Consider the following 26247-nt stretch of genomic DNA (forward strand, 5'->3'; position numbering starts at 1 on the left):
ATCTAATTACATGTGGATAAGGGGACATTGTAGCTCATTGTAAATATGTATATTGTGTATTGTATATTGCTGATGTGGCAGTGAGGTTGTTATTCATTGTGCTTAAAGTGAAGCCGAGTGGGTTATGGGTAAAGATCAGGTGGTGTCCAGGATACAGGTGAGGGGGCTGGAGATGCATTCATTCTCCCCCCCTCCTTCCTCTACAGGAAGCATGGAACAGCTGGGGACCCTGTGACATCACAAAGTAGTGTAAGGGGTTAATTTTAGAAGGGGCTGACTGCTACCCCATCTTTGGAGGTGGGAGAAGCCAATTAGTATCCATTGTTCTCCATAGTACTAGTCCAGACGTTTTGTCTGCGTCCCAGCAGGGGACTTTTGTGGAAGCACCGCTCATTTCCACTCCCCCCTCCAACCCCTTGATCCAGGACCTACCAATATTTACAGAGAGAGAGAGAGACCCAGAGGTTTGTCGAGGGAGGGGAAAGCACTGTGGAAATTTGACCCTAGCTATAAGGAGCCACTCCATCAGGGGGAGGGGGTGTTCATTCTGTGTTTTGATTCCTGGAAAGTGCAAGATCTGGTTCTGAGTTGTCGTTCTCTACCAGAGTCTACAAATGCAGATGAGAGAGATCCATGGGCCTATAAGTCAGGATATCCAGGTGACTAGCACCTTAAGCTAGTGGGGTAAGGGACAGATGATAAGGTAAACTTGCCTGGTATTTATTTACTGTGTGTACATAATAATCTAGTGATTATTACAATAAATGTATTGCTTTACTTTCTAACTGCATTTTGCCTGAGAACCCTAGAAGGTACTGGGTAGCCTTCCCTGGCATAGTAAGGCACCCGTGGGTGGCCAACTAGCGTGAAGTGGATAGAATTGGGCCAGAAAACCCAGTATCTTCACACCATGTATTTAATTTTTTTTTTAAAAAAAACAACAAGCCCGAAAGATGTTAAACCATGACACCATTCATGGTGACATAACATAAATTGGGAGCAGTGATGTAAAAGGTTCTCAAAGGCGATACCAAAAACTATGACTTATTCCCAAAATTGGAATAATTTATTAATCTTATCTCAGCCTTTGCTTAAATATTATTGATTCCTTAATATTTCCCATTTTAAGCATATGTACTAACCTGTGAATAGAATATCCCAGAATACACTTCTCTTAAAAATGGCATTCACCCTTCCTTCAATTAATAAATTAAACATTTACAATGTATAAAGTTCAAAAAGCCCAGATATAATGATATCATCTAAAGGGGCCAATTTTATTGGCAGGGCCTGGACATTCTGCTTTATCAGCCTCTGGATTTATTTCTTGTGCTCTGATTGGGACAATCACCCAAGTCTAGCAAGTCCGACCATTCTGGAGTTAGTTCAGTCACAATATTCTTGTCATCTATACATAGTGGGGGCAGCCATCTTACAACTTCTCTAATGAAACTAGTGACTGAGGCATTACTGAGGAGCTTTGCTATGTCTTCATTCAGCTCACAAAATGGCTGCCTCCTGTGCAGGCAATGAGTACACTGACACTTGTAGATTCTTAAAAAGTGAATGATTTGGTTTGGTAACGCTAATCTCTTCTGATGGCGTAGCAGCTGCACACTGAAGTCAGTAAGTGATAATTGAGCAACAGTCTGAAAGTTTAGCGACAATAGATACAACACATAGATGTTTGGATTGTATAAAAAAAAATATTTATTTTTGTAAATGACAATTATTTTAACAATTAAATATTTAATTAATGGCAGAACCGATACTAGAATATATTTCATGATCATTAGAATAAAAAAATAATCCCGATTTGTACAGTATCAGATCTTCAAGGAAACTTGGAAAATGAGCAGGGAGCTCATCAAATACATTTTAGAAATGATTACATTTTGGACAGAGAATGTCCTTGTTCCATGAGTTTGTGCTCAATGTAAAAACGTTTTGTGGCTCCACCTGGTGGACGACTGAGGAGAGGCAGTGAGAGGAATCAGGTCATTATGTAGTTCAAAGTCTGAATCCTAACGCACTTCTCTGAAACCTTGAAATATTTTTTATTCCACCATTGGCAATTAAAGAAGTATAAGTGTTTAAATTATATTATATATATTTTTATATGTATCTACTGATTTACTGAACTAACTTTATTTTACAGATTACCAAACGTTGTATATTTTGTGCTATTTTTATTTAACTAAATATTTTTATATATTTTTCCTGACTGTAAAATTTACCGAAATTGGCAAGCCCGGCTCTCACATCCCTGGATTGCCTCACTGACTGCCTGTGTCTATTACTCATTGCAGAGTCAATTTCGCAGCCAAATGTTATATATTATAACGTATTAATGGGACCCAGTATGCAAGAACTATAAATATATATCAGAGCCTCGGCAAGATACAGGCTTGGGTACCATACCCTGTCTGTTTGTTTAAAAAAAAAAAAGAAACCATGAGAGTTACAGTCCTCTGCATCCCCCAGCGGTCCCTAGGCAGAAGCCTAGGTTGCCTAATGGATAATCTCACTCTGATATAAAATAATTTCCAGTTGGACATTACAACCATTTGAGATTGTGAAATTTGCAATGTGCCCAGACTACAATTGAATGTAGTATCATGTTAGCTACGGAATTCAAGCTCTAGATCTCAGCGATGTCATGATAGCTTTAGGGATTCGAACCCTGGATCTGTACAACATCAGGGTATTTCCAGGGATTTGAACAGAGAATTTCTGCTATCTGAGGATAGCTTTGGGGATTTGAACCCTGGCTATCTACAACGTCAGGATATTTCCAAGGACATGAGCATAGAATTTCTGAAATCTGAGGTTAGGTTTGGGAATTTAAACCCTGGATCTCTACATCGTCAGGATATTTTCAGGGGTTTCAACTGAGAATTTCTGCAATGTGTGGATAGCTTTGGGGATTCGCACCCTGGATCTCTGGAACATCAGCATTTAACACAAATGCTCCAACTTCTCTAACCACCACCTTATTACTCCTGCAACAGTCAGGGTTCCTCTCCCTCAGACATTTCTTAGGGGCTGGTTCTGCAGATAGACTTCCCATTGGACGGGGAGATGTCCCATACTCGGGGTGCAGGCCACTTCTCCTCCGCTACGTGCTGGACACTGACACTGGTGGTGGAGAGGAGTTGAGAGACGGGACCGGGGGAGCGGAGGGAGAGGCAAGCGGCCAGGAGACCCATCCGAACGCAGGTGTCGGTGTCGAGATCAGCCAGGACCCCGGACAGAAGGGCAGCCATGAGACTGTGAGAATGAAAGTGAGAAATGATTTATATAAAGCAGCCGATGGTGGGAAAGGTGTTGTGACAACAAGATACCTTATCCATTCGCCCCCCTGGGAGACCGATTTAAAGGGCAAAATGGAAATTATTGTGAATTTAAATGAAACAATATTCAAAGGAGCACCAGGCAAGTGTGTATAACTATCTATTCTGCTTGCTGCTGTATCCATTACACAGACATAAACAACATAAACATATTGCATTAGACTTCCTGTCTGTGAGACAATGTAGGAAATTTTATGGAGCCTAAGATGGCCGATAACTGTGATGTAGATACCAAGGTCATATATCATAACTTCTATCATGGTATTTTAGATTCTCCAATTAATATCAACAGTTTATTGTGGTCTTCCCCCATTTTCTGCACATATAGAGGCAGCCATTTTGTGGGCAGAGCAACCTATTAAATAAATAATGAATGGTTAAGCTGCCTTCTCCTAAATATTGGTTCACAAAATGTCTGCCTCCACCGGGTGCCTCACAAAGTGCCTGAGTGATGTCACTGATTCTCAGCGACCGGATAGGCTGCAATCTCTTGAGTATAGGTTCACCCCACAAAATGGCTGCCTTCACCACGTGTAAACAACAGATTCACGATAAGTACGACAGACCTGTCACCTGCTCCAGATACATTGATAATTTCCTCTGGGGAAATGGGGGCAGCAGGATAATGCACAGCACACAGATCACCTCCGGATATCTAAGGGGAAGAGAAGCCAGAAAGATTGTACAGAGTAAAAATGTCTGACACTCACCCACCAATGAGACACAGGGCGGCTCCTAAGCAAACGGGACATTTATAGTATATAACAAAATATCTATTACTACTATATCGTACCTCTCACCTCCACCCAGCACAATAACCACTTCATGACTGGACCAATTCTCACATTTTGGTGATGTGTCAACTGTTTATTTCCAGTTAGTCCATTTATACAGTTCTTTATTATGGTATTATAGTGGCATAAATATATTTTGTTTCATAGGCAAAACAGGGACAATTAGGAACAACATTCTCTCTTTTTATGATTCTTCCCCAGGTTATTTGTACCACTGGAATATTTATTCCAAAATGTAAAAAAACAAGTTCTCCTGAGTATAGGGATAACAAACAGGACTACGGTATACAGGGTCTGACATGGATACAGGGTCCAAGCAGGTGTGGAACAGTGTAACGTCGGCCCTATTGCTATGAGGTCCGGCCGGGACAGCAGAGCCGGGGGTCTGGTGTAGGGTCCTTGGAGGGGCCCCCTCACCTCTGACACCTCCTGCAACCCCTATAGTTCCACACCGGGGCCCAGGAACAAAATGTATGTTAAATTATAAATCTCCCCTCCCCAAACACTATACCATCACTACCCCTTTGTACAACGTACCATAAACCCTTAGGTTGGTAGAAGACATAGGACAGGGCCCAGAGGACAAATATTTGAGGGGTGTTTTAGGGGTGACCGTCTCCCCGTTTGACACTCATACAGAAGAAGATTTACCTTGTCTGTAAGACGGAGGGATAATGTCCCCTCACAGTTGTGACCACACAATAGGACGCCGTCAGCCCCCAGAGTCACTATGACACACCGCAGGCTCTCCAGAAGAGGCAACGACAGGCCGATGGCTGCTTCTATCATATCATCCAACTCACCCGGGACCTCTGAGGAAGGAAACAATGACCGAGGAGAGAACATCACATTTATTACATGTGCTAACGCATAGATAAGGAATTCTTTTATGGACGATGAAGTGTTGAAAGACACCGAGAATCTAGTTTTAAGCCAATCAATCATTTAAAAGGTCAAGATCGAGACATTTGGAAACTATGGGAGGTAAAACAGGAGGATCTCTGGTACCCGACATGATCAAACTCATTTGTTAATATGAAGGTTGATTTGCACTGTTTTCTATAAAGTGCTCTCACCGTCTATCCTGACTCAGTCTGTCTTATTAGGGTGTTTTTTAAAATAATAATGAATCTAAAATAACATATTATATATGTCATATCTATGTAAATATATACACAAATAAAGATGTTACCAACTGTAACTATATCCAAAAGTTCACTGAAACATTTGTATTTGAACCGTATTGTCTGTATTGTACTTTTTCCTTTACTGCTAGTTTACTCGGAAAATAATTCAGAATTTGCTTACTGCACACTGCCATATTTCTGAGGACGTATATATCCCACCTCACTAACTTAAATCAAATAAATAAGATATTCCGTTAGTAACAATGTTACAGTATAATTTATATCAATTCTAGAGCAGACCCCTTGAATGATCATAGAATTTTCTTTCCACACAATACTGCTAACATTGACGCATCATCTCGGCAATCCCATGTCCTGGGGTAACTTACCAATGTCCACCGGATATCCTAAGGTCCTGTTGATGGATTTTAGTTCTCTTAAGTTTGGGGAGATGTACCTCAAAGCCGTCCAGCTGTGTGAGGTGAAAGGTTTTGAAGCTTTGTCTACATCTGTGGGTTCATAACAAACTGCAAGAGAGAATTCAACTCTGCTACAACTTGTCTCGAAAGTGGAACCCGACCTTTAATGGGTGATTTACAGGGGTCTCCAAGTCAACGCTCAGGGGCAAACACACCGGTGCTCAATCACTTTTAGAATGCACAATAGTCACTGTAACATATTAGTACATTATATAGTAATATAGCATAGTATATTGCTTAGTAGTATAGTGAAATGGTCTTTAACATAATATGCTAAAGTAAATATGGTTACATATATGGTATATATATATATGATATATAAGAAAAATGTGTATTATATGCAAATACGGTGGCCTATTATAGCAGGTCTGGCCAACCCGTGACTCTCTAGGTGTTGTGAAACTACAACCCCAGCATGCTTTGCCAGTAGATAGACAGCTGAAAGAGGACAAGGTATGCTGGAACTTGTAGTTTCACAACATCTGGAGAGCCACAGGTTGGCCAGGCTTGTAGAGAGCAATACAATACCTGATATAATAAAGTACTGTATATGATCTTACTATAGTGGTATGTTATGGAGGAATACAGTAGTATAGTATACTGAAGTGTATTATATATTAATATAGTGGTTTATTATAAAGTAATATATAGGACAAGTTAACCCGTGCATGATACTCATGCATTCTAGTCAAATCAAGCTACTTAAGGTGTTAAAAAGGTTCTTGTCATGCATTTGGGCCATAGCCCAGGCCTCAACCACCAACCACTCCCCACTGTCACCCCCGGCAACCACCAACCACTCCCCACTGTCACTTCTCCTTCAAGAAATATATATATATTTTTTAAAATCTTTATAAACACTTTTAACAATTAACAAATTAAATTAACAAATTAAAAACATCTTAGTATACCAAATTTCAGCCCTTTCTGATTTTTTTTTTCCACACACACTAAGAATTTAGTAGGTCAGTGTATAACTCCGCCGCTCAGCAGGTGGCGCTGCAGCTTGGTTTTATTTTTTCCACACACACACAGACAGACTAACACACGCCACTAGACATTTATATTATAGATATTATCTCCCCCCCTTTTGTAAAATACAGGGTAGTACCTTTCAATTATAGTGCCCCCCTCCCCCATTCTCTGGTTCCCCTCACTACACTTGGAGCGCAGTGTCTGACAGGAGGAGAGGGAGAATAAGTCCTGTCCATACATCTATCACTCGGTCAGTCCCCATGGTACAGTGATTGCAGGATAGAGCACAGGTGACTTGTATCACCCCGCTCTTCCTCAGTTATTGCAAGATGAGGCCGGGGACTGGAGCGCTGTGAGAGGGCCAAATTAGTGACCATAAAGTGATAGGACTACACTGCGCTCCCACATTATTAAAGAACGAGGCCGCAGCTCAAATGTTTCTGTATTTATGGTGTTCCAAGGTGACTTCTCATATCCTGAATGATTTACAGGGGTGTGTTAGTCATAATACACAAGTATTTAACAGGCACAAATGTGATGACATGAGAATAGACCATTACAGGAGTTTACACATATATTAGCATCACGTGTGTAATATAGCAATACAGTAGCATATAATAAAGTAATGTAGTAAATAATTATATAGCAATGTATGAGTTAGTAATATAGTAGTATGTTATATAGTAGTATTGTGACTACCACCCTCCTGGCCTGGGCGCTGGGGCTTAGACATGAGGATGTGGGTCATTCGCTGGCTGAGACCTTATGACAGACCTCTGTCTAATAATGGAAGAACTACAAATTTAAGAGAAACCAACACTGTTCAAGGGCTGAAAAATTGGACCCGCTATCAAAAACCAGCACGACACTGGGGAGATGCCAGTCATGGTGGCACACTGACCTGGCACAGAGTTCTGCTGGGCGATTTCACACACATACTGGATGGTAGACACGGGCACATTCCCGTCTATGCAGAGCAGAGGAGCCCTGTGGAGAATGTCTGCAAACTGAGACACCTGGAGGAGGGTAAAGGTATTACATCAGGTACCTGCAGTACTGTACTTATCACATATAACTGCAGCTAATTTACCTGCTGGAAACTTACTGACTTTATTTAACCTGATTGGACTGTTACTCCCCTGGTCTATCCTTAGCCCAACTCACTGTATTTACCTGCACACCTTTCCTGTCTTAACTGACCTTCCCTTGTCTTCATTTGCTCGTAGTCACTGCGTCTCCTATCACCGGTCCCTTCTGACTCCCTTCCGAGTTGTGGGTGCGAATGTTCCCTACATTTAGCTCAGTAAACTCTACGGTCACCCCGAACAGAGCATTTCAAAGCCAGCTATAGAGTGTTAGTACAAGCCGTAGTTTACATAACATTTATAATAGGAACTAACCAAACTGCACAGTAAGCACTCAGCAGTTGTCTGGCAATACGAAATAAAGGCCAATACCATACTTGCCAACTCTCCCGGAATGTCTGGGAGACTCCCGAAATCAGGCTAGGTCTCCCGGACTCCCGGGAGAGCAGGCAAGTATCCCGCATACAGCAATTTACTCGCCAAAATGACGTGATTTGCGGTGAATCGTGTCATTTTGACCTCCCACCCTCCAATCACACCCCCTGTCCGGGATCTCCCAGAATTCACTATTCAAAGGTTGGCATGTATGGCCAAAACTGAGAATTGCGTCCAGCAGAAATTACAAAAGGAAAGTGCATTTATCAGGCAGCCGACATCGATGACACGGTAGTGTCTGAACTCAGGTGAGCGCCCCAGGACAAACGCAGAGAGGTCTCTCCATGCTGATGAGCAGTGGGAGGGGGAACAATACATTTAAGCTGTGTTTTCATCGTCACTGATCTCCTGACCTCCCCTGATCCCCAACCTCACTCTTTCCATGTTCTGTGTATGAGTAACAACCATCCTGTCATCCAGGGACTCAGCGGAATCATAGCAACAAGATCGTTGTTGGGGGGTGTAACTATTTGCATTCCTGTGAACCCACAGTCTGTTTAATCTTCCCAAGTCTAATGGATACAGTTTAATCTCTTTAAATCAACTCACAGTAACAGTGCTGTCTGATCTGACAGCACTCTCCTATGAGCTGAGTTCATGCAATGGTATCACAATTACAACGTCATATTCAGACATAACCATAACGGTGTCTACACTACAGATAAAGGGTAAGAAATAATATTCCTATAATAAGGGTTTGCTGCAACCAGAGAAATGTTCTACAAATATCATCATCATCTTTTAATTATATAGCACCAACATATTCCGTAGCGCTTTACAATTATATAACCATAAAACATTTAACTGCATATTTGTGTTAAACTGAACGACCACAAGGTTTTGTTGGCTGAGATAGGATGAAATACCAGTTATATGCTCTAATGCAGACCTAGTAAACCTGTGTCTCTCCAGGTGTTGTGAAACTACAAGTCCCAGCATGCCCTGCCAGCCATTAGCTGGCTATCTACTGGCAATGCATGCTGGGACTTGTAGTTTCACAAACACCTGGCGTGCCACAGGTTCGCCAGGCCTACTCTAATGGGACAGCGCCTCTAGTGGTACAATGGTAGAATCATTGATTAGCTCAGTGGATCCCAAACTTTCTTAGTTCGAAGCACCCTTAGGGTCTCGAAAAAATTTTCAATGCACCCCTAAGCCAAAATTATTACCAAGTAGTCACCCACCTTACTTACCACCAGCCCTGGCCACGGCACCCCAGGGAGTTGGCCACGGCACCCAGTTTGGGAACCACTGGATTAGCTTCTTCAATCAATAAGGACTGATTGGTACTTTTGGACACACCATGAGATTTTGGCAGCGAGATCAGGCGACTGGCTCAGCATCTCAGTGTGTGTGGCCAAAATGACGGCAAAGTTTGATAATAATCTGAACAAAATCGATCAAATCATTAGTGGGCAGCATGGTGGCTCAGTGAGTAGGACTTCTGCCACACAGTACTGGGGTCATGAGTTCAATTCCCAACCAGGACCTGATCTGTGTGTAGTTTGTATGTTCTCCCCGTGTTTGTGTGGGTTTCCTCCCAAAATCCAAAAACATACTAGTAGGTTAATTGGCTGCTGACACATTAACCCTCTTCTGTGTGGGGTCTGAAGTATTCTCTGTACAGCGCTGCAGAATTAGTGGCGCTATATAAATTACGGGGATTACTGGGCATGTTGGAAGCCCTTGGTAGTAAATTGTACCTATCAGCAATTAACTTTCATTGTACAATTCAAATAACTTGCACTAGACAGATCAAAGCTAATAGCTGGTTGGCTGTTGTGGCTAAGTGCAAATTATCACCTTAAGCTAATGCTAATGCTACATCTCGCAGACACGGAGGTACACTCGTTTGTCTTCTGATTGGTCAGAAAAAAAATAACAACTGTTCAAAAAAACAAAAAAAACTATCCTAAAACGTCCAACTACAATATACATGATACGTAAAACTGGCAGAGTTAATACATCATATGTCTCTTCTGCTGATATGAAGTATTCCAGGGGCAAACACAGGATTTGTAGAGGGGAGTTTCCACAACACGCCGCCAGTGGGCGTGACCAGCATGCATGGGGACGTGGCTATAATATTAGACAGTGCTTGGCTGCTCTCCAACTCTCCCTATCCCCATAATATACATGGGGAATGCTGTGTGCACTACTGTTAGGTGCACGCAGCTCTCCCTTTTCAAGCAGAGCTGTGTGAAGCGGGGACAGGGTCCAGCCACCTTAAGTATACAGTGCCCCAGGCTTGGAGGGGGGTTTCCAGGCACTAGGAACCCCCCCCCCCCCCCCCGGCTTGCCTATGTATTCCCTGTGAATCCTTACGTGTTTATCGGTTATCTGGTTGTGTATCGCCAAGTCTCCCAGGCCCAGGCTCAGCTCCCCGCTGCCAGTGATCACTGCGCAGTAGGTGGCAGTATTGTGGCCCTTAAGACGAGCCACCCCTTGCATGTCCTGCAAAAAAAAGGAGATATTTTTTAATGCCATAAAACAGAAAGATCCTGCATGAGAAGCAGCCACTTCAAGCCTTGATTGATTCAACAAACAAACCCAAGAAGTATTTATTTTTTCTCATATGTTAAGCATGAAGGTAAAATACATCATTCAGTTCTACCCTGACTTTCCATTGAGAAAAAGTGTGATGGAGCATTTCCTCGCCCCTCCATCACAAACTTTAAAACCCACATTCCTTTGCTCTTAGACGGTGGCTCTAAGGAAAGAGGTAGGTCAAAAAGCTCAAACAGTAAAGCACAATGTTCCTGCAGTAGCATAGTTCAGGCCTATGTGTGTGTGAATCCTATTGCAGTATTTTTGTCATGTGTAAGCTGACTCTGGCTCTTACATTACACAAGATATATTGTCTCCTCCAACCGATGCCTCTCCTGAAAAATGTCTCTTCTAAAAAGTGTCAGCTGTCAGCAAAGGAATAGGACATATCTAGTATAAACACATCGGTCTTTAAAATGACTCTTAGCAAAGTTTTGGTTGTAATGAGTCATGAAAACTCACCATGTGAGAGCAGTATTGGAGGACGGAATGAGAGAGCTCGTCTTGCCCCACAGCAGAGATGAAGAATGGTCTCGTACCCAGGCGGCTCATACAGTCTGGAGAGGAGAAGAATAGAATAAGCTCTAGGATCTGGGTGGGGCACCTGAAGTCCACCCTGCACTCATCTATACTCAAGCCAGACAATGGCTGCCTCCGCTGTACTTAGGCACCAAGTGCAGTTTTTACTGGAAATTCAGGCAAAATAGGTTAAGAACCTCTGTCTTGTCCAAATAACTGTGCCAAGCTTGGCATTAGTTCACCTACTCACCCGCCAGGTTCCTGCCCACCCCTCCAACCGACTGGTGGACTTGCCCAGGGTTGGTCTGTCCTCCAAACTGCAGGAATAAGTCAATATACAAGACATGATGAGAGGGTCAGACCATTCCCCTTGTGGGTGTTATGGAAATAAACAATTAACATATATTCTACTCCAAAATATTTAATTTAGTCCAACAAAAAATGAAAAATGAATTAGAAGGAGCTGTTCTTAACTGTCAGTACTTATTATTGTGTTGTACTTCTGTACAAAGAACCTTAATTCACAACATATCAGCATTAGTGGTGGCCGTATGCCCTGTTTAGGTGATTAATAATATGTTCTATAGACGCCAATGAAACAGCACCCCCCAGTGGAACATGGTGGAATATTTGCTTATCTCAACCAGTGGTGGATCCAGGGGTGGGAGGCGATCGCAGAGGCTTGCTGCCAGCGGCTGCACACTATGTGCAGGTCCGTTCGGCAGAGAGAGTTAGGGAGAGAGTCCTGCCCAACTGCTCTGATTGTATGCAGGTCCGTTCGGCAGAGAGAGTTAGGGAGAGAGTCCTGCCCAACTGCTCTGATTGACACAATCAGAGCAGCCGGGCAGGACTCTCTCCCTAACTCTCTCTGCCGAACGGACCTGCATAGTGAGCAGCCGTCAGCAGCCTTAGGTGTCAAAAAGGGGGCGGGGCTAAATCACCCCCACTAAATTACAATTAAGTTCTGGATCCGCCCCTGGTCTCAACCAAGACCCACCCCCAAGGCATTGCCCTCCTGTGAACCTCACTCTTATATCCCCCCTGGTCCCGCTGGAATGGGTCATTTTGGTATATACGATGGCTGATGCTTGCACTGGGGATTTAAAATTAAATGGAAAACTATTTGCACTTGTTAATATGTTCCAAAAGCAAAAATAAAATCTGAAGAAGTTTAGTCTATGAGAAAAAGCTCATAAATAACAATATACTAAAGAGGAGACAGAACACAACAACTGTATGTTGATAATAAATAGTACGACTCTAAACGCTGCCTCCCACCGAGCCCGTTATATGCGCTGCTGGATAAGTCCCTACATGTACCGAGATGTTCCTACAGAGGTCATACCAAGGGCACGAACGGCCTCCAGGGGGTTATATCTCATCACACAGCACTTTATAAAATGACAAGTTATACTAGTTATGTAATTGATATGAAAAATGCATATTTTTGTCAAGAAATGTATGGTACTTCGGTCTCTCCCTTGTGTTTCTCATCAGTTTTAATAGGTTTCCTATTTTTAGATGGGAAATTTCTTATTCTTGGGCATTTTTCTTGAGAGCAATTGAATGTGAAATAGATTTATTTATTGACAGTAAATGAAGCTTAGTACTTTGAAGTTCAGCTTATCATTCTGGTCCGGCATTATTTTGGCAAAAAAAACCTAATTACTTCCTGCGCATGCGCATGACAAACACGTGAGTGTCCCTTGGCGGAGTGAGCCACGTCTTTCACTTACACTTAGGGGGGTATTCAGTTGTCAGCGAGTTTGTTTTTTTTAGCGTGTTAAGTCTTTTTAAAGCTGTTTTTAATCATTTTCAAGCGGGTTAACTTTACCCGCAATTCAATTCCATTTTTAACGCTACGTTTTTGTTTCATGAAACGGTCCTCTCGCGCTCCAGTAGAAGGTCTATTAAAAAGTATAGGCTGTGCGAGAGGCAGCCGCGTTAAAAGCTATTCAATTGTTTTTTAACGCGGCGGGTAAAACAGGCCAATATGCTGTTTTATCGCGCACCTCCTTGGGGTGTGATAAAAATAAAACACCTCTGAAATCATATAAAAATGTTGACAAAAAGTTATGTTTATCACTAATGCCTAACTTGTGTAAGTTGATTTTCTTGTGAAAAAATAATGACATAAAAATAAAAAAATAAAAAAATAAAAAATAAATAAATCACTAATTATTATATTTATGTATGTTTTTGATACAAATATGAATGTAGTAATGTGTTTTGACATGGTATAGATGATTGTATGGTAAAAAAAATAGTTCAATTAAAAAATATACTAAAGAAAGTACTTAAATGTAGATATTATCAATGTGTAATGTAATCTAATGTATGGAAATGTATGCAAAACCTTTTTGTGTTATACATAACCGCGTTAAAACTCCCCTTCACTCCCCTAAAAATTCACAAACACAATTTTTAACGCGCGGGGGGCAGCATTCACTCTTTTTCAATTGAATTGCACCAGTTTTCCCGCTGCGCTAACTCAAAACGGTCGCTATTGCCGTCAAAAATCCGCAGGAGATTTTTATTGTTTTTTTTAACACGGTGGGGAAAAAAAAAAATCTAGCTAACAATTGAATACCCCCCTTAGAGAGGATGAACGGGGCAGTAACGGGACAGACAAGCGTGGGTCAAGTACAGAATGGGCGTTTCATGTAATTTACATACTTGGAAGCAGCCGCGGATATGCCTGTGCGGAGACGTATCCGTTGAGGCTGTGCGACTCCTGGTGGAAGATGATACCTTGCTAGTATGTATAAAAAGAGTTAAACAAATAAAGAATTGTGTGTGTCCCCCACAATAGGTGCAGGTCCGCTCGGCAGTGACAATGTGCTGCCCAGCTGCTCTGATTGTGTTTTAAACACAATCAGAGCAGCCGGGCAGCACACTGTCACTGCAGAACAGACCTGCACATAGTGTGCAGCCGCCGGCAGCAAGCCCCCGCTAGGGGGAATGATTGCCCCGATCGCCCCCCCCCTGGATCCGCCACTGGTGACACTACAGCAGGGAAACCCGTAGGGTGGGGGGGCGTTGTTTTTAATAAAGGTTTTTTTAAAAAAATTTCTTTAGATTTTTCTTGAGCGAAGTCTGGTGCAAAACCACCCAGTGCACAGTAGGGGCTACTGAGATCTCACAGGATGGTATCACACCAGAGTTACTGCAGTTACACAGCTGTTACTATGGTATTATACAGTAATATATACGCACCACCATTTTGTCCTTAGCTGCCTTTGCAATGAAGTCAACATTAATGCCTCCAATGACAACCTGAAAATGAATGGAAATGACAGATAAACTAAAATATGTTCAAAATGTGTACAGATAAACTATATATAGTAAGTCTGTCTCCTGATTGGAAATAAGGGGGGGGGGTTCAATTGACTGCGTTACTTGTGAGCGTAACGCGGCCCGCGCACTATTACCATTAGTACGGTAATTTAACGCGGATTTCTGCTCACCACTCTCGCGAGCAAATATCAGCATTGAAGTTACCGTACAGTAATATTGCGCAAGGATTGTCAAAAGGTACCGACTATATGCAGTAGAAATATCTCACCGGCCTGGAATCAGGTTTTGGGTCCTCCTTACTCTCGATACGACAACATTCTTTTCTTGTGCCCACTTTAGGATTTCGGAGCTTGCTGAGAGCCACGGCTATGCGGCTTCCAACCATCGCATTATTCTTTATCAGAGCAATATCTTGACGGGGGCTAAGGAACTGTCTTCTCTCTTTGGGGTAGACATCAAACCTTCTAAAAAGCAAAAAGAGGTGTTGCCAATAGTAACCAATGAGATTCTAGCTATCATTTTCTAGAATGCGTTAGGTAAATGCTACCTGCAATCTGATTGGTTGCTATGGGCAACACCTCCACTTCATGAGAATGCAACCTATCCATTCACTTCCTATCTCAGTGATGTCACAGATTCACAGCAAATTAATACCCTCTATTTTCATACATGTTGGCCAGGGAACAAAATGGCTGCCTCCACCATGTGTACACAAGGAGAAAACGTTATACCCTTATTTTCTGTGCTTCCTTTAATAAAGAAACTCTTGAAGTAAATAGGAGATTAATTAGCTAAAAAATAACTACAGAAGGGAAAGTAAATATTGACCACCACTTTGTTTGTGTTTTTACACAGTAAAGGATACTGGAACTCAGGGATTTCCCTCCAGTCAGCTCGTTCACTCTGCGCAGCAGAAATGGAGTCACCGCTTTACCCACAATCCCTTGTGTCCTGGTAACAATAATATACATTTTTAATCAAAACATCTGGCAGACACCTGTAAAGAAATTGCAGCAAAGTTACATATTGAGTGTTGTACCCGACTATCAAAAATGACAACTTTGGTTTAATTTCTTATTAAAGATGAGTAAACATGTATAGAGGGTATTCTGTACAGACTGAGAACCTTGTTGCTCTGTGTATTTTGCCCCTCCACAGGGATACACAGTCCTAGGAGCACATTGCCCAATGGATACGCCCCCCAATACTAGCTATGGAAAGGGCCCCAAGAAGTTGATTTACCAGAGCCAATATACAATAGGCTGACTTGGTTGCAGCCGTGGGTGTGATACTTATGGGGAGGGGGGCAGTTAATTTTGGGGGGGGAGCAAAATTGTGACAATATCACTCCCTGTACATAGGCAAACCGAGGGGGAGTTTCCTAGTGCTGGGAAAGCCCCATCCAAGCCTACTGTATAATTAAGGTGGCTGGGCCCTGCCCCCGCTTCACATGGCTCTGCTTGAAAAGGGTGAGCTGTGTGCACCTAACAGTAGTGCACGCAGCGTTGCCCATGTATATTATAGGGATAGGAAGAGTTGGAGAGCAGCCAATTACTGTCTAATATTATAGCCACGCCCCCATGCATGCTGGTCACGCCCACTGGTAGCGTGGTGTGGAAACCCCCTCTACAAACAAAACAACACAATACCCTCAGAATGTCACTGCAGTGTATGGATTAGGCCGGCGGTTCCCAAACTGTGCGCCGCGGCTCCCAGGGGTGCCGCGGCGCTGTCACTGGGGTGCCGCGGGCCAGACATAAAAAAAACCAAAACACAGAAACTTACCAAGCCGTCGGGCGCCGGGACCCAGGAGCCTCCTCTCTCCTGCAGCCGTCACTGAATATCGACGTCAGTAACAAGCTGCAGGAGAGAGGAGGCTGCTGGGTTCCGACGCCCGACGGATTGGTAAGTTTCTGTGTTGTTGCTTTTTTATGGCTGGCGCCTGGCGCGGGGCAGAGTGAGAGGGATCGTGGCAGAGGAGGGGGACAGAGGATGGTGACAGCGGGACAGAGGAGGGGGACAGAGGATGGTGATAGCGGGACAGAGGAGGGGGACAGAGGATGGGGACAGAGGATGGGGACAGAGGATGGTGACAGCGGGACAGAGGATCGGGACAGAGGATGGTGACAGCGGGGCAGAGGAGGGGGACAGAGGATGGTGACAGCGGGACAGAGGAGGGGGACAGAGGATGGTGACAGCGGGACAGAGGAGGGGGACAGAGGATGGTGACAGCGGGGCAGAGGAGGGGGACAGAGGATGGTGACAGCGGGGCAGAGGAGGGGGACAGAGGATGGTGACAGCGGGACAGAGGAGCGGGACAGAGGATGGTGACAGCGGGACAGAGGAGGGGGACAGAGGATGGTGACAGAGGATGGTGACAGCGGGGCAGAGGAGGGGGACAGAGGATGGTGACAGAGGATGGTGACAGCGGGGCAGAGGAGGGGGACAGAGGATGGTGACAGAGGATGGTGACAGCGGGGCAGAGGAGGGGGACAGAGGATGGTGACAGCGGGACAGAGGAGGGGGACAGAGGATGGTGACAGTGGGACAGAGGAGGGGGACAGAGGATGGTGACAGTGGGACAGAGGAGGGGGACAGAGGATGGTGACAGTGGGACAGAGGAGGGGGACAGAGGATGGTGACAGTGGGACAGAGGATGGTGACAGAGGATGGTGACAGCGGGGCAGAGGATGGGGACAGAGGGGCAGAGGATGGGGACAGAGAGCAGAGGATGGGGACAGCGGGGCAGAGAAGGGGGACAGAGGGGCAGAGGATGGGGACAGAGAGCAGAGGATGGGGACAGAGAGCAGAGGATGGGGACAGCGGGGCAGAGAAGGGGGACAGAGAGCAGAGGATGGGGACAGAGAGCAGAGGATGGTGACAGCAGGGCAGAGAAGGGGGACAGAGAGCAGAGGATGGGGGCAGAGAAGGGGGACAGAGAGCAGAGGATGGGGACAGAGAGCAGAGGATGGTGACAGCAGGGCAGAGAAGGGGGACAGAGGGGCAGAGGATGGGGACAGAGAGCAGAGGATGGGGGCAGAGAAGGGGGACAGAGAGCAGAGGATGGGGACAGAGAGCAGAGGATGGGGACAGCGGGGCAGAGAAGGGGGACAGAGAGCAGAGGAGGGGCACAGTGGGGCAGAGAAGGGGGACAGAGAGCAGAGGATGGGGACAGAGAGCAGAGGATGGTGACAGCAGGGCAGAGAAGGGGGACAGAGGGGCAGAGGATGGGGACAGAGAGCAGAGGATGGGGGCAGAGAAGGGGGACAGAGAGCAGAGGATGGGGACAGAGAGCAGAGGAGGGGCACAGTGGGGCAGAGGAGGGGCACAGTGGGGCAGAGGAGGGGGACACAGCATGAGGGGCAGTGGAGGGGGACACAGCGTGAGAGGGCAGAGGAGGGGACAGCGTGTGAGAGGGCAGAGGAGGGGGACATTGTGCGAGAGGGCAGAGGAGGAGGGACAGCGTGAAAGAGCAGAGGAGGGGGGACAGCGTGACAGAGGACAGAGGGGGCAGTGTGAGAGAGGGCAGTTTGTCTGGATGCAGAGGGGGCAGTGTGTCTGGATGCAGAGGGGGCAGTGTGTCTGGATGCAGAGGGGGCAGTGTGTCTGGATGCAGAGGGGGCTGAGTGCCTGAGGGCAGAGTGTCTGGATGCAGAGGGGCATTTTTGCATACAACTAAATAAGTATTTCTGTCCTGACCTTAATACTTATTACAATTTTTTGACCCAACTACTTCTAAAACACGACTGCTCAATAATTATTTTGGAGAGGTGCCTTGAAAAAATTTGGAGACTCTAAGGGTGCCGCGAACTGCAAAAGTTTGGGAACCACTGGATTAGGCGCTCTTCTAGGTAAATTATACCTCACTTCTTATTCTCTTTAAAGATTAAAACAATTCATACATTCATTGCTAAAATAACAGAGAACAGCCGCCCTCTTATGGAATAGTTTGTGCTATATCCAAAATAGTGAAGATAAATCACAAGAAAAAAAGGGGGACAAAGAAAAGGCGCCGTTCTCTGACTATTTCAAAACACCAACCAATTTGTAATTAAAACGTTAATTTAATGTAAGTAAACATCAATAACACATAACTATTGTATTTCCACAACATATAAAATACTCATCCACTGCAATTTATCAGATAGCATGAATAAAACATAATAACGAAAAACCACCTCTTAAAGCGCTTGGGGAATTAAACTCATGACCCCAGTGCTGTGAGGCAGGAGTGTAACCACTGAGCCACCATACTGCACATATTACTTTAATCATAAACATAAGGGGACATCAGGGGGTAAATGTATCAAGCTGAGAGATTTCCGGCGGGTTTGAAAAGATTCTAGCTATCATTTACTTACTACATTCTACAACATGACAGCTAGAATCTGATTGGTTGCTATAGGCAACATCTCCACTTTTCAAACCCGCCGGAAAACTCTCATCTTGATACATTTACTCCCGGGTCTGTCATTATCACAAGTCACTGAAGGTTTTATTACATTAGTCCAAATGCCAGTCCATGGAAGACGAGTCCAACCACCTCGCTCCCACCTCCTATACACCTGTATATAAGTATGCCTTCAGACAGTGGGACCCATCATGAACTTCCCGTGTCCCAGTGAGCCAGTCCTGCACTGATCTGTGTGGTGTGGTGTCAAGCTGGATGATGTGTTAATTCAGTATGTGACTCATTTATCCAAATGGAGAACTCACAAGGGGGAGGGGGGCTTGACAATGCAGACAAAATACCATTATGGAGGACCTGTCATGTGTCAGCTAAACACCATATTACATAGTACATTGTAATGTGAGAGGAAGTAACCAGGGAACGGGCATGAGTCAATTTCTGCAGCCAACATTTGATATAACGTGCAGAGATATTTCATGTTCTTCTCAGTGCACTCTACTCTTTTACATAGAGCATAAAACGTCAAATATCCTTTAGGTAAAACATGGCAGATCTTATCTAAAGTAATAACGATGGACGGGACCAGACCAACGCTGTGCCACTAACCTGGCCTCCTCCATAGCTTGCTGAAGAGCTTCCTCTATCCTCTGCCCAGACGCAGCGTGCTCTGGTGGTACGGGGACGGCGATGAGGACACCACTGCCCAGTCTGAGGTCCAGAGAACTGGCTGCATGAGAAACAATATGGCAGGAAGCAGAGTAATAGTGAAAGAAGCTCTGAGAACTCTCACCTAATGGGAATGGGTGAGGCCTCGTGTCAAAGGGCCGTAACAAGGGGAATGGTGCATAAATTTGAGGTTCATGGTGTCATTTGTGAAATGAGATACTCTGGCTCTGGCTGTCTTGCTGCATCAATCTCAGTCTGCATTGAATCTCTTATTCTCACCAGTGACAGACTCTCAATCTGTAGGTTTAAGAGGTCAGGCGGAGAAGCCTAAGGGGATGGTACGTGGGGAGGTCTGACGAGCCTGTAAAGGGCATGTCAGGAAATCTGATGGGCATGTGTGGAGGTCTTAGGTGCATGTGATTGTTCTGGGCATCTATGTGTCCACCAGCCCCCGGGAAGGGGGTGGTATTATTGTGGGGAATGGTTTGGGGACAGGTAGAGGAAAGAGGGGATCTGCGCATGCGTGACCCAGCTTGTGGGTACACACATGAGCAATGGAAATACAATGCTATAACCAGAAAGGTTATTAGCTTCCCTAAAAAACTGTTTGGTCTGTAAATAAGTCCATAAATTAATACATCTTTACAATAGTTTTACAATTGGATGAGCACATTTTTGGCATCTTACCAATAAGCTGTGCGGCTTCCTCCTCATTACGGACGCGACACGGAGCCTGAAAGCCACTACGCGGGGTGAAGAAAGCCGGGAAGTCGCTGGAATCACCAAAGCTGGAAACACAGACCCCTTCTGTCTCCTGCCATAACATTCAAGTGGAAAACGTTCAAATCCTGTGTCTCCTATGTCTAACAGCCACAAGGTTCTGTGTCCAGATTAAGAGCTCATAACCTTCATCATCATCAACATTTATTTATATAGCGCCAGTAGATTCCGTAGCACTGTACAATTATCCGTGAAGCCGTTTTGCACCAGGGAAAAAAATTGTAATCCAAACTGAGAATGGAAATAGTAATAAAAAAAAAAGCCACAATCAGGATCATATCTGTTATTTCTTCATATGGCTCTGAATATGGAACCTAAATCTAGGACAGTACCTAGCCTGAGTGCTGCCCCAAAACTATTTGCCTTAATATATAGAGCCTCTGTGTATTAAGGCAAATATGGAGGACAGAGTGGCGCAATCTCTAGGCAAAGCTGCGGTATTGCTGCGTTATGAGTAATAACTGAATATTATATTACAAGTTAACCCGTGCATGATACTCATGCATTCTAGTCAAATCAAGCTACTTAAGGTTTTAAAAAGGTTCTTGTCATGCATTTGCACCTAGCCCAGGCCTCCTCAGGGGAAGAGCGTTACTTCCCGACGCAAGCGGCCTTTTTAATGTGTGTTCATGAGGTAAAATTACCTCACGAAAATGAGTTTGACCCCTCAACTCGTACATTTAGCCTTTACTACCCCTCCCAAGGGGGAAAGGGGGGATGATGGAAGTTAACTGACTTGACTATTCTATTTTTTTTGTCAAATTATGTCAGTATACCAAATTTCAGGTCAATTGGATGAGCCCTTTCTGAGAAAATATTTTTTTCCACACACACTAACGCACGCCTCTACACATGTGTGTTCATGAGGTAAAATTACCTCACGAAAATGAGTTTGAGCACTACCAAATTTCAGCCCTTTTTGAATTTTTTTTCCCACACACACTAAGAATTTAGTAGGTCAGTGTATAACTCTGCCCAGCAGGTGGCGCTGCAACTTGGTGTTTTTTTTTTCCACACACACACAGACGCCACTAAGCATTTATATATTAGATATATGGCATTGCTCTGCTCAAAAACAGAGCACTGGGCAGGGTTTTACATGACCTATATAGAAATGTCCAACACTTTATATAGATTTTCTTTGTTAAGGTCTTCTTCTTCACTACAAATTCTGTTCAAAAACAGATTAGTTAAAAATGAAAGGGCAAATATGCCCAACACTTATCAAAACTGTAAGAAATTCTATAGCTGTCCACCAAAGGACACCATAAGTTTGTTCTATGCCAGGTCTAAGCGGCAGAGGTTTTTGTAGCCATTTCTGCTTAGCTTTTTACCTTTTTGTTACATAGCGCTGCAGACCCGCCTATAAGCCACGCCCATTTTGGGGAAGACACAAAGAATGGTGCTCTACTGATTTCATTCGCAAAAGGGTTTTAGACTGATCTCTCAAGGTAATTGTGCACCTCTTTTGTTTTTTAGAGGCTCAAAAATTCCCCCCCAAAAAAATTGGCCAGGAAATGTCACATAAGCAGATGAGCATCACATACAATCATGGCGCTTTATGCAACATACCCACCTTGAATATTTTTACGAAAAATAATAGGTGGATGGCAAAAACCAAAAAGGTTAAAAAAAAAAAAAAAAAGGTAAAAGTAGATAAAATTAATATAAAAAAACATTTAAATGTTGCCCCTAAAAAATTACGCCCTAGGTAAATACAGTGCTGGCTAAATCACAGAAGCCTTTGTTTACACACCAGATACTCGAGGGTCCGGCCAATGTCCAGGATGGATTTTATGCCAGCTGATATAACTGCTACGGGGGTCCTTCCAAGTTCGGTCAGGTCTGCACTTATATCCATGGCTGTAGCAAGAAGAAAAAAAAAACTTACACCTAGACAAGATTCTATGGTCACTATGAGGAGCACTGAGATACAAGTAAGGAGGGTGTATTCACCTACGGACACTGCAAGGAGCACTGCTACATAAGAAGAGCGCAAGAGCGAGAGAAAGAGCGAGAATGAGCGGTCTATTTAAGAATGCTCCAAACTCGAGCGTACGCAGCCACTTCCGATTCAAGCTTTGGGCATCAAACTTACTTGTTTTTCTGCCGTACCTCTTGCTCCAGCCACAGGGCTAGTCTAAGTCTGATCAGTGGTGATGACAGTCTCGTATGCATTCTATAACGTTTGCGCAATCAGGAGAAACTGTAAAAATGTATTTTATGTTCACTCTACATTAAGAACATGTTAATAAATGTATTTCATAGGGTGGGGACAAAACAATTTTTTTTTTTTACTGTTTTATAATTAATGCCTATATTATTAACTGGAGACATTAATTCAATATTTTATTTTTTCTTCTGTGCGTTTTTTTTGTGACATTATAAACCACGTAGGTGTTGTACGTATCGTGCAGTGACTACACCCGAACTCATCACCACACGTATCTTCCTATGCGCGCCTTGTTGAATTCAGGAGCACGCAGAGACGATTAACGCGCGTTTTAAAATAAACACACGTTGCGTTCAGTACGCCTGCCTTGGTGAATCAGGCCTTAAGTCCGTAGACTGCGCTGCTAAATTTTATAATGAACAAATATTTTACTCTTCTCTCCATCACGATGTACCCCTCCGATGCCTCCGGTCACAAACACGGGGATCCCAGCGTGATGGGCGGCTATCAGTGTCCCGGACACTGTGCTCCCTCCGGAGAGGCCCTGGCAAGAGAAATAACACAGTTTAGTTATTTTTTTTTCATTGTTTTAACGATTATTACAAGTTATGTTTAGGTTATAGGACATGGTAAAAGTTTACACTGCTAGAATGTCTGCTCAGTCTGCCCCCTCCAACGCATTTCACCATTAGTCTTCAAAAGCCACAAACATTTCTGAGGAATTACCAAGTTCAAATAAATTACTAAAAGTAAGTGCATGTGTGTGTCAAATGACAAGCACGATATATATGTATGTATATTAAAATATATCAAGTTTAGCAGTTGGGCAAAATTTGATTTGGTAAAGGCCAAACCTGGATTTCCTAGCAATCAAACCCAAGTTTTTATTTTTAATATGCAATTTATGGTTCAGAAATATAATTTATAACGTGATTATATTATTTCATTTTAATACCTGGCTGAGCACGTAGGGAAGGTCCCTCCGTGACACTTTCACGCAGTCGGTGCTTGTCGCCAGGAACTCTAATTCTTCTTCACAGAGGCCAATATGAACTTTGCCCTTTATAACACCCACCGTCGCTGGTACTGACCCATTGATCCGTACGATTTCCTCCACTTCATTGGCCATTCTGACAATCACACAAATGATGGGTAAGGAATGGATCAGTAGAGGCTGCATTAAGTTTTATGTAATATGTTTAAAGGGATCCTTTAATAAACAACTAACTTGTTGTTAACCTTAACTCTTAGCCCCCATAAGTTAACATGACTTAAATATACCATAACTAGTTATTACTGTTATTATTTATGTGAACGCGGTTTACAGAAAACTTCAGCTCTGGTGTTGCTAAACCATTACGCAACTGCTGAATAATGTAACATGCCCAGACTGTAAAACAAACCAGTAATCGGCTAAAAGATAATGTCAGTGTAAGCCGTCCGCTAGGGCTGTGTCCAGCAGCCTCATGGAGAAATTACAATGGTGACATTCTCAGCCTTTATACAATGGTCCTAAAATCCTGTCCCCTAGAATTACCCATAGTGTACGCTTTCAAGGTGTCCTCTCAGGAGCACAGGTGAATGCAACATAGTGACAAAACCAAGGATTAATCAAACAATGTTGTGACAAAAAGTGTCCTGCTGGCTACGCCAATTGTGTAGCACACACTTTAAAATACAAATTTTGTCCCCAAAATATGCATTAGGCAAATCACAAATTTAGAAATCACTGTCTGTGGCTACTAAAATAAACTTACCCTATAGACCTGCTTCATGATACAAACATTAAAGAGAATGAGCGCACCTGATATTTTCTGGATATGGCATCCCATGCGTAATGATTGTGCTCTCCAGAGCCACGACCGGCCTCCTCTCTGCTAAGGCCTCACTCACACTAGGGTGTACTCTGAATGAAGAGTCTGCAGCGGAGATATTAGTGTATAAGTACAGGCCCAGTATTATCCCATAACAAATCTTATCAGGGAAAAAAAATCAAGTGTTTGAAGGCGTCTCCACTGTGTTCGGGAGACAGGTTCACTTTAAATATAAAACTCTGTATATATTATATTCCACCTCCATATAATAGAGATAGTCTTAAAAAATGTAGTGACTTTGTGTCCTTTAAAAAACATATATATATAGCTCTAATAAGATTTTATTGCTGCTTGAATATAAATGACAGTAACTTACTATGACGATGTAATTGTCCGGGTGTCACAGTACCGCATGCCTGGACCACTGTGACAGACAGTCCAGTAGAAGATCGTCGTAGGGCAGACACCAACATAGCACTTCACCTAAACATAATATGGACACAGGGACTGATAAAACAGGGCTACATCCATCCCCTACTACCAGAACAACACACATGTATAAAGAAATAATGCGTTTGCAAAAAAAAAATCAAGAACTAATCTTGTACACTGGTTGCAGTATAAACAAAGCTGTCTATATAGTTATCTCCATTTTGAAATGACTTTTAGGGACAGATTTGTACTTTTTGACGTTTTGCTGTACGGTTTGTAAATAAATTACTAAAGCTCAAACTGCACATCAAAGCGCAAGCATCAAACCCGCCCGATTATTAGACCTGGCAGGTGCACAAACAGTCCCATTTACTAAGTGGAGGTTTGCCAACTACACCTGAAAATGTGCAGGGAGTGAATGAGTGACATAATGTAACTTACGTAGAGCTATTATTGTTTATCGCACTAAGTGCCGGACACTAAGCCAGCAGCTTATTACCTGCATGTCAGAGATATGATGGGAGTGTGACTATGATGGAACAGCCCAAGGCCACTCTCCCGGTATGACAGAGGAGCAGAAGGTGACCCCCTCTCAGCTCCACACAAGGGAAGAGGCAGCACACGGGGCAATGCTTGAGAGCGGCACATGAGAAGGAAGAGGTGTGGGAGAGTGAGTATGAGGGTTATGTAGTGGGACTAATAAAATAATGAAGGAGTTGGTGAGTGCTATTAATGTAGTGTGGGGGTATTAATGTAATGAAGTGGGAGGTATACATGTAATGTGTCTGCTAGTGTGGGATATACATGTAATGTGGTGTTAACGGGGGCTATTAATATATTGTCGTGCTGATATTTCAATGTGGGTTCTCTACTAAATATGGGAGTTAATAATTTATTGTCAGGCTAGTTGGTGGGAATGGATCTCTGTATTATAAGTGTGAGCAAGTAATTTAATGACAGGACGTTTATTAAATGTGGGCATCATCAGTGGGAGCCACCGGCACTCTGCTTCTTCCCACATGGAGCAGCAGAGGTGGGAGCTGCTGTAAGAGCCAGTGGCCTCCTTCACCACACCCCACAGCAGGAGGGATCCTGGATGGTGGGGGGACATTTGTGGCAAGGGGAGCGTAGTGATCACATACGACTTCTTGATGCTCCCCTTGTCAAATATAGGGGGAGGGCAAGGACTACTCTTGCACACAGGCCCACTAAATACATAGAATTACCCTGACCCCTTTATTTCATTGTAACATGCTTCCCTACTCTCCCTCAATGTCTGTGAGACTCACGAAATTCAGGGAGATCATGTCCCCCCTGGATCCCACCCACTTCCCTATCACAGTGTGTGCAGGGTTTACAA

The 26247-nt window shown here is 43.7% G+C and overlaps 1 protein-coding gene across 1 annotated transcript; it reads right to left on the reverse strand.

Annotated features, from left to right (window-relative positions):
• Positions 1-1699: 1699 nt before the first annotated feature.
• LOC142153103 (uncharacterized) lies at positions 1700-25212 on the reverse strand. The gene is made up of 18 exons (XM_075210376.1): positions 24832-25212; positions 24446-24560; positions 23597-23771; positions 23074-23185; positions 22225-22331; positions 20376-20502; positions 19629-19749; positions 15477-15562; positions 14880-15022; positions 14531-14590; positions 11565-11631; positions 11258-11352; positions 10574-10702; positions 7630-7744; positions 5664-5801; positions 4799-4959; positions 3920-4008; positions 1700-3270 (listed from the first exon to the last, which is right to left on the reverse strand). Exons 1-18 carry the CDS (start codon positions 24926-24928, stop codon positions 3039-3041), a joined length of 2169 nt encoding a protein of 722 aa, XP_075066477.1. The 5' UTR covers positions 24929-25212; the 3' UTR covers positions 1700-3038.
• Between the last annotated feature and the right edge of the window lie 1035 nt (positions 25213-26247).

The sequence above is a fragment of the Mixophyes fleayi genome, chromosome 4, assembly GCF_038048845.1.
Source record: "Mixophyes fleayi isolate aMixFle1 chromosome 4, aMixFle1.hap1, whole genome shotgun sequence".
NCBI lineage: Eukaryota > Metazoa > Chordata > Amphibia > Anura > Limnodynastidae > Mixophyes > Mixophyes fleayi.

Coding starts and splice junctions, on each gene's coding strand:
- LOC142153103 (XM_075210376.1), bottom strand. CDS start 24,928: ATGTTGGTGTCTGCCCTACGACGATCTTCTACTGGACTGTCTGTCACA. Junction 19,750..20,375: donor GGAAGCCGCACAGCTTATTG/GTAAGATGCCAA, acceptor TTTCTCATGCAG/CCAGTTCTCTGGACCTCAGA. Junction 10,703..11,257: donor TCCAATACTGCTCTCACATG/GTGAGTTTTCAT, acceptor TTTTTTTTGCAG/GACATGCAAGGGGTGGCTCG.